Source organism: Molossus molossus, unplaced genomic scaffold, assembly GCF_014108415.1.
Source record: "Molossus molossus isolate mMolMol1 unplaced genomic scaffold, mMolMol1.p scaffold_m16_p_21, whole genome shotgun sequence".
Lineage (NCBI taxonomy): Eukaryota > Metazoa > Chordata > Mammalia > Chiroptera > Molossidae > Molossus > Molossus molossus.
In genome coordinates, this window is record NW_023425357.1 from 17,377,346 (window position 1) to 17,393,135 (window position 15,790).

A 15,790-nucleotide genomic window follows, 5' to 3' on the forward strand; every position below is an offset into this window, starting at 1 on the left:
TAGCACTTCTTAAGAGAAATTAATTTCATATATACATCATATACTCAGTTAAGATTTTCACTAATGATTCAACATGTCAGAAGCTATACTTACACAATTTTAGCACTGTCTTCACAGAAGTCGATATGTAACGTAACAGGTTTTATGCAGTACAGCCTGAATTTTTTTGCTCTGTAGGGAAGCTGCATAAACGTTTCTACTGCAACTCGGATGCTTTAACAGTGAAACAGAAACAGTTCAATTATAAAGAAAAAGTATATATATAACATTTCTTTAAAGTTCACCAATATAGTTAATACACAACATAAAAACAAAACCCAGTTCTTTCTGTTTCTAATATAGCCACCAACAGCAAGATACACTTGGAGATATTTGTCCAAGGTGATGAAAACTGGTTCTTGGTGGGGTGGGGGTAGAGGGATCTCCCTCTTTTTATGTATAAAGCACAGGTAAACAGCACATACACAGATATTCAGTATAACTCTGATGTTAAAATTTCATGGCATGGGAGTCGGGAGAAATTAAGAAAAATAATGTGAGGCTGCTTACATTGAAAAACACTGGCTAATGATGATTAAACCTGGGAAGTAAATTCTATTTAAGATTTTTAAGTATCAGCCCTGGCCAGGTAGCTCAGTTGGTTAGAGCTTCATCCTGACACGCCAAGGTTGCGGATCTGATTCGTGGTCAGAGTACATATGAGTCAACCAATGAATGCAGAAGTGGAACAAATCAGTGTCTCTCCCTCCTTCTCTCTTTAAAATCAATCAATAAAAATTTTTTTAAAGATTTTTAAGTATAAATTTCAATACACAATGAGAATCACCTTCAAGTTTCTGTAAATGAGCAGATGTTTTAATAATTAGTGTTTAACAACTTTGCACAGAATAGCTAAAAGACTGAGATTTGATAATTGCTCAACATTTTGATTTCCCTTCTTTCAGGTAAACAACAGATTTTAACATACCGTTTCGACCCTGGCCAATTTGGCTCAGCAGTTAGAGCATTGGCATGCAGACCAGAGAGGCCCAGGTTCAGTTCCTGCTAAGGGCACTTACCTAGGTTGCAGTTTGTCCCCGAGCCCCGGGTGGGGACATGTGGGTGGGAACCAGTCGATGTGTCTTTCTCTCATCGATGTTTCTCGCCCCCCCACCCCCACCCCGCTCTATCTGAAGATACATGCAAAAATGTCCTTGAGTGAGGATAAAAAAAAAAAAACATACCCTTTCAACATAAACCGGTCATGGAGATGCCATGTGGGCAGTCTAGGCACCTTCTGTCTCAGTTTAGTAAACAGTGGCTGCATTTACTGCCCCTCAAGGCCTCCTTGTGCTCTGTTTAATCATATGATTCTCTTGCCCAAAACAAACGAAACTTAAAACTCCAAATACTAAAAGAAAATATCCCCAGCTCTGGCCAGTTTGGCTCAGCGGTTATAGTGTCGGCCTGTGGTCCAGAGTGACCTAGGTTTGGTTCCCGCTAAGGGCACATACCTCAGTTGCAGTTTGTCCCCGGCCCTGGTTGGTTGTGTGGGAGGCAGCCACTCGATGTGTCCCTTTCACATCGATGTTTCTCTCTCTCTCTCCCTCCCACTCTATCTGAACAAAAAAATGGAAAAATGTCCATTGGATGATTAAAAAAATAAAAAGGAAATATCCCCAAATAGTTCAACACAATAGTTATTTTTGTAATAATTATGGTTATAAAGGTGCAGAACCACAGCTACAAATACATCCTTTTTCTTAAACATCTGCAAATTCCCAATGTCTGCTAAGCCCTTCTGCCATGACATTCTTAAGACAGTTCAATAAGCTCAACCTCTTACTGCAGCTTAAGTCTACTTGGTATTACTCTTTTGGAACATGAGTTCTCAGATTTATTTATTAAACTGATATCCTCTTACTCTGGGATAGGAAACCATGGAAAAATGACCACAAACACTTGATGACAGTATTTTCTAATGAACTGTGACATGTGGTCCTGGAATCGGTGAGGGTGGTTCTGGCCAGGAGCACCTAGGAGATGCAGAGCACCTGCCCTTTCCAGGAAGGAAGGTGGAGGAGGGCTGGAGCCTAAATTCTGACTACTTGTTCCTACTCTCTACCATGTAGAACTGGAACCTGAAGCTTAAAACTATACAAAACCTCCAGCTTACAACCTCTATCACCTTACTCTGAAAACTGACACTCTCCTTTAAAACTGACATTTGTCTCCTTAAAGAGCATAAGGCAAAAAAAAAATTCATACGTACTCTTTCGATTTCACTGGAATGTACTTGGCAAAATCCACAAGGAAACATTCCGCCAGGTAATGGTCCGCAGAACACACAATTGACTTAATAACAGCCCTGCACCAGCACTTGAGTTCCTGACAATAAACCACACAAACCTACAAAATGAAAAAAAAAACTTCAGTGTTAATATCTCTAGCCATATAATGGGAGAACCAAAAAATTCTCTCAAAATCATCTCAACCTACATTTCACCTTTCAGAAGAGGAAAGAGATTCGAGGAGGCCGACCCTGCCCAAGCTAAACACTGCTCGTCTGTGAAAGAACCTCAGTAAACAAGAACACTGGACTCCTGGATTCTATTTCATTCTCTTTCGTACTATAATCCTTTTGACTGCTTAACTAACAACAATTTAAAGAAAGGCTTCTTAAATAAAAACTTAGAAATGATTGGCATTCCTCTTTTGACAGCCAAATCATTGTTTCCAAATCATTTTGCACTTTACATTTCCGTGATGTGGGTTTTCGTGTTTTGTTTACTGCCAGCACCTAGAATAGTGTTTGGCCTGTACTAAATCTTAAAAAACTACTTGTTGAGTGACTGAACAAATAAATGCCTGCAGCCCTGGCTGACTGGCTCAGTTGGTTGGAGTGATGTCCCAGGCACCATAAGGTTGCAGGTTCAATCCCCGCTCAGGGCGCATAAGGGAGGCAAGTGATCAACATCTCTCTCACACAACAATGTTTCTCTCCGCCTCCTTACCCCCTTCCTCTTTCTCTAAAAATTAACTTAAACAAATATCTTCAGATGAAGATTAAAAAAATAATACTTTTGAAAAAATAAATGCCTGCGGCCCCCTTTTAGGAAAACTACCCTGCTGAATGCTGAATTGACAGTCCTTGGCATCCTGACTGTCCCACAGGACTGCTGGGCCACAGGTGACTCAACAGCAATCCACGGACAGGCAAAGCGAATATATGTTGACCACAGGCTTATAAAGTGGCCCAGTGGGGACAGCTGTGCCCAACAGGAAAGAAGTGGGCCAATGGAATATCCTGCTCTAGGGAACTGAAGTTGGGAAATATTGTGCAGTCATTCTGAAAGAAACAAGTTCTTGACAGCCTCACATAATTCAAAACTCAAATAATTCAAGACATACTCTGCCAAAGAATGGAGATTATTTCTGTTTAGTTCTTTAGTCAAAGTAACTTGTAGAAGTGGTATGAACAGTTAATAATTCACACAGCCAGTTAACTTAGAAATGGTGGAATACAAAGATTTCCCAAAAATGGGATGTTAAGCATCAAGAACAATGATTATCACTAATAAATGTATTACAAGCCATGAGTTCAATACAGTACTCAGGTTATCCAGAATGTGGAATATTAAAAACAAAAACGGCCCTGGCCAGTTTGGCTCAGCGGTTAGAGCGTCGGCCTGCGGTCCTGAGAGACCCGGGTTCGGTTCCCGCTAAGGGCACGTACCTCGGTTGCAGTTTGTCCCCGGCCCTGGTCGGTTGTGCGGGTGGCAGCCACTCGATGTGTCCCTTCACATCGATGTTTCTCTCTCTCTGTTCCTCTCTCTCCCTCCCACTCTATCTGTACAAAAAATGGAAAAATGTCCTCGGGTAAGGATAAAAAAAAAAAATGAAAAAATATTTTAAATTTTTTTCTTTATTGATTTTAGAGAGAGAGGAAGGGAGAGGGAGAGAGAGAAATATCGATGATAGAGAACACCAATTGGCTGCCTCCTGCTTGCCCCCCACTGGGGATTGGGCCCACGGCCTGGGCATGTGCCCTGACTGGAAATCAAACTGGGGACCTTTTGGTGCGTGGGTTGATGTTCAACCACTGAGCCACACCGGTTGGTCACGTAGAGTATTTTAAAAAGACAGTTGACCTAGTTTCATTTCTTAAACAAGTCAATGGTCTGGGAAAAAAATTAATGTTATTAATGATGATTTTTTTTTTTTTTGGTATGTGCCCCTAGCGGAAACTGAACCCGGGACTCTCTGGTCCACAGGTCAATGCTCCAACCACTGAGCCAAACTGGCCAGGGCATTAATGATGATTTTTAAAAGGAAAAGGAGTTAAAATTATTTCTAATTTTTCTCATAAAGAGTTTATAAATCTTTTCCTATCATGCTAGAAAAATTCAAACTTTTATGAGAAATAACTGATCTGTAGACAGGATCACACGACAGGACTGGGAGTTGAGGCTGCAAGAAAGGAAGGAGGGGCAATAATTTAGAGTAAGGAAAATCAAGAAGCACGGGTTGGCCGAAATCATGAGCAAACCAAGAGGGAGGCATCCACCCTCCACTGAAAATCCCCACGCCCTCTTTGCTGAAGTGCCAACATCTGTGATAGATCGAGAATAACCCCTCTAGTCCCCAGCCCCAGGAGGATGGCCTCAATGCCTGAATTTACATGACACTAAATCTCCTGCTGCCCCATGTGAACCTTATACAACAACTGCCCTTTCCATGATTAGACTAAATCTTGTGCAACCAAAAGCACTTAACGAAAGGCAATGATTACAAACAACTAGAATACTCCAAAAGCTTTTATCATGTTAGTTGCCAAAATATTCTCTACTTTGAGGAATATTTCAAGACATAGTACTTAAAGTACATTTAAATACATACCTGTCCTTCTTCCAACATTAATGGTTTTATTTCTATGTCTTGACGCATACTATTATAGAAGTCATTCATGGCACTATTTAGTTTTTGATAGTCAACTTCATGATCTAAAAACGGACTACATCCTTTAATAATAACCCAGAAGCAACCTGGATCTTCAATCTGTAAAAATTTTTAAAGACAAACAAAACAATGCATGATTTAAAAGTAGAACCATAAAATAATAAACTTTAGAATCACAACGACTGTTTCTAATTTAAATGATCTAACAAATTCTTTTTTTTTTGTTCAGGTAGAGTGGGAGGGAGAGAGAGGAACAGAGAGAGAGAGAAACATCAATGTGAAAGGAACACATCGAGTGGCTGCCACCCGCACGACCGACCAGGGCCGGGGACAAACTGCAACCGAGGTACGCGCCCTTAGCGGGAACCGAACCCGGGTCTCTCAGGACCGCAGATCGACGCTCTAACCGCTGAGCCAAAACGGCCAGGGCTGATCTAACAAATTCTTGATAAGCACCGTCTTAAATGGTCAGACCAAAGATATAAGACCCTCAATATATATGTATATCAAATCATCATGTTGTACACTTTAAACTTACACAATGTTATATATTAATTACATTTCAGTAAAGCTTAAAAAAAAAAAAAAGACACAAAGATAAAATCCTAAACATGTCGCCAATAATAAGTAATTCTTAATTATGTGTTGTGATTCCGAAAGCAGAGATCAATGTCCTTGAGCTCCTGCATTTTTGTTTTTTTTATCCTCACCCGAGGACATTTTTTCGTTTTTTGTTCAGATAGACTGGGAGGGAGAGAGTGGAAGAGAGAGAGAGAGAAACATCAATGTGAAAGGGACACATCGAGTGGTTGCCTCCCACATGACCCAACCAGGGCCGGGGACAAACTGCAACCGAGGTACATGCCCTTAGCGGGAACCGAACCCGGGTCTCTCTGGACCGCAGGCTGACGCTCCAACCGCTGAGCCAAACCGGCCAGGCCGAGCTCCTGCATTTTGAAAATATCCAAAAGATACAAAAGCAACATTCAGAACAATGTTTTCAGTATCCTATGTCTTTCATTACAAAAAAAAAGAAAATATGCATTCTACTCCCATTAAAAGAAATGATGGCCTTGGCCAGTTTGACTCAGAAGTTAGAGCATCAGTCCACAGACTGAACAGTCTCAGGTTTGATTCCCAGTCAAGGGTATATACCTGGGTTTCAAGTTTGATCCCTGGCCCCTTCAGGGTCCTGTGGAAGGCAACAAATCGATGTGTCTCTTTCACATCGATGTTTTTCTCTCTCCTTCCCTTCCATTCTATCTTAAAAAAAAAAGTCAATGGAAAAATACCCTCCAGTGAGAATTAACCAAAAAAAAGAAATAAACAATGGCAGATGAACCAAATCAAATGCAAATTATTACTTACAGGGGAAGCCAGAAATGAGAAATGGGGTGGAAAGAACAGCCATGAAAGTAAGACTTCTCTGAATGTATCTTGTTATCTTAGAAACTAAGATTTTCATTGTTAAAGGTACAAATATAAAACGAAAAGTTAGATTTAAATTGAAAGTATTAATAGGAACTCATTTATGTATTTATTTCATGTGTTTATTTCCTAATCCTGCTTGCTGAAAGGGCCTAAAAGCAATCACATCCCAAGATTTAGGTACCAGGTAGCAGGAATACAGACAGGTGTTTGCAGTAGTGTTCTTTCTGTTTATACACTGCTTTCCCGAGAACCCTCTGCAGTCCCGGTGGTGCGAAACAGCTGCAGACTCAAGGACAAAGCCATGATGTCTGATGTTTGAAGAGCTGGAGAACAGAGTATGGGCCTGACAGAGCAGCTGTCAACTAAAGGGAGAAATTCTGAAGGAGAGCCACCGAGGGAAAGCCCTAAAGTCTGCATCAGAAAATCCCTCAAAATCCTTGGCAGAACTTGAACTGCGCAGGTGAAACTCCAGGGAGTCCAGAACAAAGCAACACTGGAAGGCTGAAAGAAATAGCTTCGGCCCTGGCCGGTTTGGCTCAGCGGTTAGAGCGTCAGCCTGCAGTCCGGAGAGACCCGGGTTCGGTTCCCGCTAAGGGCATGTATCTCGGTTGCAGTTTGTCCCCGGCCCTGGTTGGTCGTGCGGGTGGCAGCCACTCGATGTGTCCCTTTCACATCGATGTTTCTCTCTCTCTCTCTCTCTTCCTCCCTCTCCCTCCTACTCTATCTGTGCAAAAAATGGAAAAATGTCCTCGGGTGAGGATAAAAAAAAAAAAAAAGAAATAGCTTCGTCCGGCCAGTATTGCTCAGTGGTTGAGCATCGATCCATTCACCAGGAGTTCGCCGGTTAGATTCCTGGTCAGGACACATGCCGGGGTTGTGGGCCCAATCCCCAGTGGGCATGAAGGAGGTGGCCAATCAGTGTTCTCTATCATTGATGTTTCTCTCTCTCCCTCTCCCTTCCTCTCTCTTTAAAATCAATAAAGAAGAAAATTTTAAATACTCCACGGTTTTTCTTTTTTGTTTTTGTTTTTAATATTCCACATTCTCTCACTTTCTCTCTCAAATCAATAAAGGAAAAAAAATTTTTTTTAAAGAAATACAGTTTCATAGCTGCAGAACTCTTGGCACACAGACTCGTCCCAGCCTCTCCACTAAAAGTCTACCCAAACTCTAGCATGGCTTCCAGCAGCATAAGGCTGTGTCCCTGGAATAACCCATGCTCTCTAAAATGCCTGCCCAGGGAAACGCAAAGCTGCCAGAAGAATTTATTGTAGCCAACCCCTGACAAAGGTCCTTTACCTCTCTTTACTAAAGGGGTTACAGTTGTGAATACCTTCCTGTCCCTTTGATATGTATGTTAACCCTAAAACCAGCTCAAATTGGCCTTACCCTGATTCTAATTAGATACTCGGTAGTTTTTCAGGGACAACAGAACAAAATCTAAGTCATACAGCCAAAGCAAGGGCAAAGGTGAAAAAGTTGACCTTCAATTAACACCCAGAACCAAAGTCCCTCCCTGACTCAGGACCCAAAGAGCTGGGACTTGACTGGAACTGATCACAAGAATCCTTTTGTTGTCCAAAAAGATCCGGGGCTGAAGCCCTCTAACTGAAACCTGCCCCACCAGCACTTCTGCATACTAGCCCATCCTTCCCTAAATTCTACCCCAAACCCTCCATGGGGAGACAAATTTCAGTCTTGCCTCCTGTCTCCTCGTCAGTTGACCTCTAAATAAAGCCTTTTCTTTTCTCAAAAGCTGATGTCATAGTATTGGCTTTTATGCGTATGGGTGGCAAGCCCTTGCTAAGTAATATAGATGCTTCTCCTACTGCTCAAGAGGAAGTCTTTTCTCAGGATCCTCAAGCCATACCTTTGAAATGTAATCATCAGGAAGAACAAAGCTTCCACCAACACCTACAAGAATGGATAAGATTTGTAAAACTGACACTATCAAGTGCAGATGAGGATACAGAGCAACTAGGACTCTTACACATTTCTGATAGGAATGCAAAATGGTAGTTACTTTGGAAAACAGTTTCTCATAAAATTAAACATACAGGGAATCCCAGCCTACTTACCCATGAACTTGTGTTTACACAAAAACCTGTATGTAAAGTTTATAGCAGTTCTATTTATAATCTCTGAAAATGAGAAATTCAAATGACCCGCAACTGGTGACTGTATAAATTTTTTCTTATACATACAATGGAATACTACTCAGCAATACAAAGAAACTGACCCATGCCACAACATAAATGAATCTCAAATGCATTATACTAAGTCAAAGAAGTCAGACTCAAAGGCTACATGCTACTGTATGACTGATATGCACAATTCCATTTTATGACACTCTGGAAAAGACAAAACCAGTAGGGACAGAAAAGAGATCAGCAATTGTGAAGGGGAGAGATACAAGAAAGAAATGAGCACAAAGTAATTTGGGGGAATGATGAAACTTCTGTATTTGATTATGGTGGTGATTACATGACTACATGCAGTTTTCAAATATTCTCAAAATATTTCACAGAATTCTACGTGAAAAAGTACTAGTCATACAGGTCCGACTCCCTTAGAAGGGGAACAAACAAGGTAGCCTGAGAACAGCCCTTAAGCATTAAGCCCCCAGGACAATCAGGTTCTGACCAGAATCAAATACATCTAGGCCTCAGTTGTGTTTCAGCTCCAGGCCTAGAAAAGCAGCAAAACCAGACAAGGGATATCAAGGCTGACCTCAGGACCAGATGCATTTACTAATGACCCTCTGCCCTGGCACCGACCAATGAGTACAGACTATGACCCTGAAAGGACACACTGGAAAGCTGAGACCTCCAGATAAATACCCTCAAGATGGAGGACTCAGCACCGCTCTATGGAACACACCATGCCTTTTCCCACCCCCTTCCTCCAGGTACATTTTCCTTGTCTCTGTCTTCTAAGCATCAAGGGCCCTTCTTTTGCCTCTGTAACTTGTTTCCTGAGCTCACTTCTTCTACCTCTTGACTTTCTAAATAAAGTTTTTCTTATAGCCCCGGCCAGTTTGGCTCAGTGGTTAGAGCGTTGGCCTGCGGCCCAGAGAGACCCGGGTTCGGTTCCCGCTAAGGGCACGTACCTCGGTTGCAGTTTGTCCCCGGCCCTGGCTGGTCGTGTAGGTGGCAGCCACTCAATGTGTCCCTTTCACGTCAATGTTTCTCTCTCTCTCTCTCCCTTCCTCTCTCTCCCTCCCATTCTGTCTGAACAAAACTGGAAAAATGTCCTCAGGTGAGGATTAAATAAATAGATAAATAAATAAATAAATAAACTTTTTCTTATAGTCTTGGCTCTGAATTCTTTCTAAGTCAGAACGCAAATATTGAATTTGCTGAACCAAGGTCTAGTCTTTCTCTGTCAGCTTAACACCTGGTGCCATTTCACCACCAACAGAATCTATCTGACACAAGAACTAAGTATTTCACATCCTTAAATCAATAGGATTTCACTGAAGTATGTTCTTTATTATTTCTCAGAAATAGTAACTCATCTTTCCTACATGTTATTTCCCTCTACTTTTATTTCCCTGGGTAACTATGTAATAAGTGTCTCTGTTCCTACATTCAGTAATGTGTGTGTGTAAAGTGTAATTTGTAACATGAACTGCATTCTTCTAATCTTCATGCTCAATTTTCTTTAGTATATGGTATTTCCATAATTAAATTCAGATATTTTAGTCATACTCACACTTTCCAACATCAATTGTAAAACTAAAATGTTAATTTTTAAATGTTATGAAAATTCCGGATTAAACAGTGGGCCCACTTATATTCTCATGAGAGGTCCTTAGACAGCTACTGCTTCAATCTCAACAGGGCCTCCTATAGGCCAAGCAACACGCTGGTAAACAGCTCTAGCAGGAAAACTACTCTTGAAATGTTATTTGTGAATTCCATCGAAGCCAGCAAAATAGTTTTTTGCCACTTTAGTCAGGTTACAGCCTAAAGCTTTTAAAACTTCACCCCATGTTTGTAAGAGCCTATTTAGTTTTTTCCTACCACCCCTCCTGGCACAAGCTGTCCACTTGAAGAGTTCATGTCTAGCTGTTCTGAAATGAAACAGTCTTGTCCACTAGCACAGTTTGACTGTAGGAACCAACAGCCCTGGGATTTCCTGGTGGTGATCACCTTTGTTTCCGAGACTGACCTGGCTAATCATTTTCTCTTCTGGCCCCTCTAGCAAGCCCGTGCAACACCCTACTCAAGTCTCACTGAACTCTGCTAACTCATTTTGACACAACTGCATGTTGCTTGGGATGCTTTCTTAATATATACTTTTTCTTAAAAATATGTTTTTATTGATTCTTTGAGAGAGAGAGATAGAAACATGCATGTGGGAGAGAAACATAGATCAGCTGTCTCCTGCATGCCTCCTACTAGGGAACAAGCCTGAAACCCAGGCATGTGCCCTGACTAGGAATTGAACCCGAACCTCTCAGTCCATGGGATAATTCAATCCATTGAGCCACACCAGCCAGAGAAAACTTTAAACTTTTTAATAAAATTTAATTGTGGAAAAATATACAGAAAATTTACCATATTTAAGTATGCAGTTCAATGGCATTAAGTACGTTCACAGTGTTACCCACCATCATCACCATTCATCTCCAGAACTCTCATCCTGCAAAACTGAAACACTGTACCCATTAAACAATAACTCCCCATTCCCTCCTAGCAAACACCATTCTGTCTCTGTGAATTGGACCACTCTAGGAATCTCATATGAGTGGAATCATACAGTATTTGTCCTTTTGTATTCAGCTTACTTCATTTAGCATGCTGTTCTCAAGGTTTATCCATGTTGTAGCCTGTAGAATTTCCTTCCTTTTAAAAGCTGAATAATGTCCTAGCTGGTTTGGCTCAGCGGTTGGAGTGTCAGCCCACAGACCAGAGAGTCCTGGGTTTGGTTCCTGCTTAGGGCATGTACCTTGGTTGCAGTTTGTCCCTGGTCCCAGCTGGGGTCATGTAGGAGGCAACCACTTGATGCGTCTCTCTCACATTGATGTTTCTCTCTCTCTCTCTTCCTCCCTCTCTCCCTCCTGCTCTATCTGAAAATAAATGCAAAAAATAAAATAAAATAAATTAAATCTGTTTAAAAGCTGAATAATATTCCATGGTATGTATATTCCAAATGGTGCTTATCCAGTCATCTACTGACAGACACTTGGGGGAAATATTTCATCCATGTAAAAGCAAAATTAATCAGGAGAACTACAACTCCTACTTGCACCACACTTGGGAAAATGAATACTCCTGTATTGTCTAGAAAGTTTGTTCAGTGGGGGCAAGATAAGAGCAGGAACTGGGGCAGACCAAAGCTGAGGGTGTAGATAAAAGGGTTCCTCAGTCCAATTCAAAGAGAGGGGTTCCCAGGCCGGAGGCAGTAAAAGTCCAGCTCCTCCTGCCAGAGTTCTGCCCTGATGGACTGGCATGTTGCAGCACTGTACCCCTGGAAGAGCCCTATCTTCCTAAGGAGAAACTAAACTAGCCTACTTAGGACTGCTGGTAGAAAGAAGTTTGCCAGATGGGTCTGAAACCCCTAAAAGTCTCAGAGCAAATCCTCTGAAAGAGTCAGCTGCTTCAAACGTTTGTGAATCTCAACTCATATAAATAACACGACATAAAATAGGAAAGTTTGGTGTTTTAACAATCCCATCATTTGCTATGGCCCTCTCTTCAACCCACTGAAATATGATTTCTTTTTAAAATCGTATTTATATTTCCTTTTTCCCAATAACCAAAACCCACCCCTTTGCTCTGGTTTGTAAGCTCCTTCCTTTAAATAACACGGTGAACACAGCACGCCTTCCCAACCGTCTCTTGCATCAGCCAGGAACACTCACCTGACTCAAAGACAAGAAAATGAAGCTGTCCACCCCGCTCAGCAGGCTTCACACGGGGCAAGTCCCCCAACCCTGACCACTCCTGCTCCAAGGATCCAGGCCTCGAGGCGCCCGCGAGGGCAGGGAGTGGTTGTCTGAGTCCCGAGGAGCTAGCAGGCAGGAGTCCACATGTGTGGGGGGTGGGTTGGGGGGAAGGGAGGCACAGGTCAACCCCGCCCCTGTCCAACGGGGGTGGTGACCCACTAGAGAGAACCCATGTCAGGGAAAAGAACAGGTCAGGGTCCCCGTGCCCACCGACCTGGGGCCTGCAGGCGCCCTCAAAGAGCGCGGACCCGGCGGGGTGCGTGGGAGAACAGTTCGTGCCTCCCCCTAACGTTCTGGAGTTAGCAAACCCAGGCCACGCAGTTCAATCTGAATGTCGGAGAAATAACGAGTTACGTTTTACGCTAGATCTCAAATAGTGCATCGGACAGCGCTGCGCTAACAGGTCGGGCTGTTCTGCTTGAAGAAGCCGGGATCTATCCGGCACCCCCTGCCCGCGGTCGAAGACCGGCGTCCCGAGCCCGGCGGACCTGCACCGGGAGGGTCGGGGTGGGTCAACCGCCCGGCCCGGGGGCTTCGCGCTCGCTCACCTTCAGCACCAGGACCTCGAGCATCTTCCCCGCGTCTCGCAGCCGGCCCGCGGGCTCGCCCCGGGACGACAGGTACCGTCGCAGCCGCGCCCCTTTCCGGCCTCCCGTCGCTAGTCACTGGGGGTAAACTTTAGGGTCGAAAGTTGAGTCTTGTAGTACCCGCCTCCGCCCTCCGTGGGGGCCGCGCCTCCTCCCCACTTTGCCGCCACGGGCTTCGCGCGCCCAGCCCGGCCCCCCAGGTCCCCAGCCCGCGACGCACCACAGGCGACGCGCTCGGTCCTCCAACCCAGACGCCGCCGCCGGCGCGCTTGGGGCTCCGGCACCGCACCCCTGCCGCCCGACGCCCGCCGTCTCAGGCCTCGAGCCTTCCAGAAACGCGTGGTGCGCCAACGGCGAGCACAACGGTCGGCGCCCGGCGCACTGCGCCCCTACGCAGGGGGAGGAGCTGCGCCGCAAAAGCGCGGAGGCCTCAGGGGTCAGGCATCACGTGGTCCAAGGACGCTGGGGGTTCCGGTTGTCCTGGAGCTCCGAGGGCCCAGGGACGCCCACGCGCACCGTCTTACCCATCCCGAGGGGCACAGTTCCTGATTGAGGGCCATTAAGCCCTTCCCTCCGACTCCTTCTTAACCATTCTTCACCTCCCGTCCTTGGGATGAGGGAGAGTCACCAGTAGCCACTGGTGCCTGGTGCTTCCGAGCCTCCAGGCAGCATCCCACCACCCCCAATCCTTCTTCTTTCTGGGAAGGTCCTCGGTCCTGATTTTCGTCCCACCTGGCCCTTAACCAGCAGGGTACCCCAAGTCTTGGTCAGAGCATTCTTGTCACCATCAGAGGTTACAAACTACAGCCTCATGAGCCGGGTTCTTCCCCAGCCATGTATTTTGTTATTGTTAAGGCACCACAGAGTTCTCCTGACTTTGAACACGTGGAAGCCTGTTTTATCACCTGAAAATTGGGACTCAGAGAGTGGGTCTCAGAATTAGGTGAGGTCATACTATATGAAACAAAGGACACCCAAGGGGCACTCAGGGAGGGTTAGCTTTTATTACTACCTCAGCAATAAGCCAACAAACACTTGAATAAGCCAACAAACAAGAAAAGAGGTGAAAGAATATTTCTTAAATATTGAAGGAACCATGGCTAAAAAAGGTGATGGGCCTCAGTGTTTTTGCAGATGAATTCTTTAATATTTCAGTTTTGAAAAAATCATTTCCTAAGCCCCAATACTGGAACCAACACGAAGGCAACAGATTGCACCACATTATAGGAGCACACCAGTTTGTGGGGTCATATATTTTGGAAACAGTGCTCACGTAACCATCCCCATTTCACAAGATCAAGCAAACACGGAGGTACAGTCTCAGGCAGGAGATTTGGAAAGAGGTGTGTTGACTCTCAGCCAGGAGGAATGCAGGTTTAGTTCACTTGTTGCTGAATTGGGCTAACCAGGCCTCATTCCCAACAGTCATCTGGCAGGGCCAGCTCACCTGACAGCTCCAGATCTTGTCAAAAGAGATGGGAAACCACCAAATCTGATTTAAATGGCAGGTTCCAGAGACAGTTCCCAAGCTCCAAAGAAGATGCGGAAAACAGCCTTCTCCCAGCTCTTAGTGTGGGGGTCAATGTTTCTTTCTTTTGACTGGAACCCATGCTACAATATGGTGCTTTCCAAACTTTTTCACAACACAGCTCACAGAAAATGGAAATATTTATACATCACACTGGAGTGAAGACTCAGGACTGTTGAAATGGGAACTCACTACCCAGGGGCTCCAGCCACCTAGTCCCCTTAAGGCTGAAAGGGGTCAGTATCTGTTCTTGGAAGCAGTCCCCCCAAACCCAACAAGCAGTGGAAAGCATTTTTAAAGAAATTACCCCAAAATAAATAAGCCATGGGATGTCATGTACAGCAGGGTAACTATAGTTAATAATACTGTATTGCATATCTGAAAGTTGCTAAGAGAGGAAATCTTCAAAGTTTTCATCATAAGAAAAAAAAATGTAACTATGTATGGTGAGGGATGTTAATTGAACTTTTGTGGAGACCGTTTCAAAATATATACAACTATTGAGTCACTGAAACATCAATGAGAGAGACATCAATCAGCTGCCTCCTGCACACTCCCTACTGGGGATCAAGCCAGCAATTCAGGCATATGCCCTGACTGGGAATTGAACTGGGACCTCTCAGTCCATGGGACAACGTTCAACCTACTGAGCCACCCTGGCCAAGCCAAGTTAAACTTTTTAAACAAAGACCTAATAATACAAGGGTGGGCAAAAAGTAGATTTACAGTTGTATGTGAAAGTTTATCCTTATATTATTGTTTACTTATTTATTATTGCATTATTTGTTGTCATTATTGTTTTGGGGTTTTTTTTTCTATCCGAGGACATTTTTCCATTTTTTTGTTCAGATAGAGTGGGAGGGAGAGAGAAACATCGATGTGAAAGGGACACATCGAGTGGCTACCACCCGCACGACCAACCAGGGCCTGGGACAAACTGCAACCGAGGAACGGGCCCTTAGCGGGAACCAAACCCAGTCTCTCTGGACTGCAGGCCGATGCTCTAACCGCTGAGCCATACTGGCCAGGGCTCTTTCTGAGTTTTTAACTGCAGTTTCAAGAGACTGTACAATATCACAGAAAACAAGTTTTCCTGGCTCTGCCCTGGACAAGATAATATGGAGTAGGGATACCAGCATGAGCAGGAAGGTGGCTAGGAAGAGGAACAGGGATACGGAATCAGCTTTCTGCTTCTGTACCTGAGGCTGAGGTAGATTCAATATATGAGGTAAGAAAGACCACATGGTAATTGCCAGAAACATTAGCAAGCTGTGCTCTAAAACAACATTTTTACCTCATTAGGTCAGCCCTGTTACTTTGGGCTGGAGAAGTCAGGATAGCACCGCAGGTAGA

At 44.0% G+C, this 15,790-nt stretch overlaps 1 protein-coding gene across 1 annotated transcript in view; it reads right to left on the bottom strand.

Moving 5' to 3' along the window:
- TDRD12 (tudor domain containing 12) overlaps positions 1-12,897 on the bottom strand; it is a 71,968-nt gene extending 59,071 nt beyond the window's left edge. The window contains 4 exon segments of the mRNA XM_036275378.1: positions 94-213; positions 2,252-2,388; positions 4,879-5,037; positions 12,871-12,897. Coding sequence (XP_036131271.1) covers positions 94-213; positions 2,252-2,388; positions 4,879-5,037; positions 12,871-12,894 — 440 coding nt within the window. The 5' untranslated portion in view covers positions 12,895-12,897.
- Between the last annotated feature and the right edge of the window lie 2,893 nt (positions 12,898-15,790).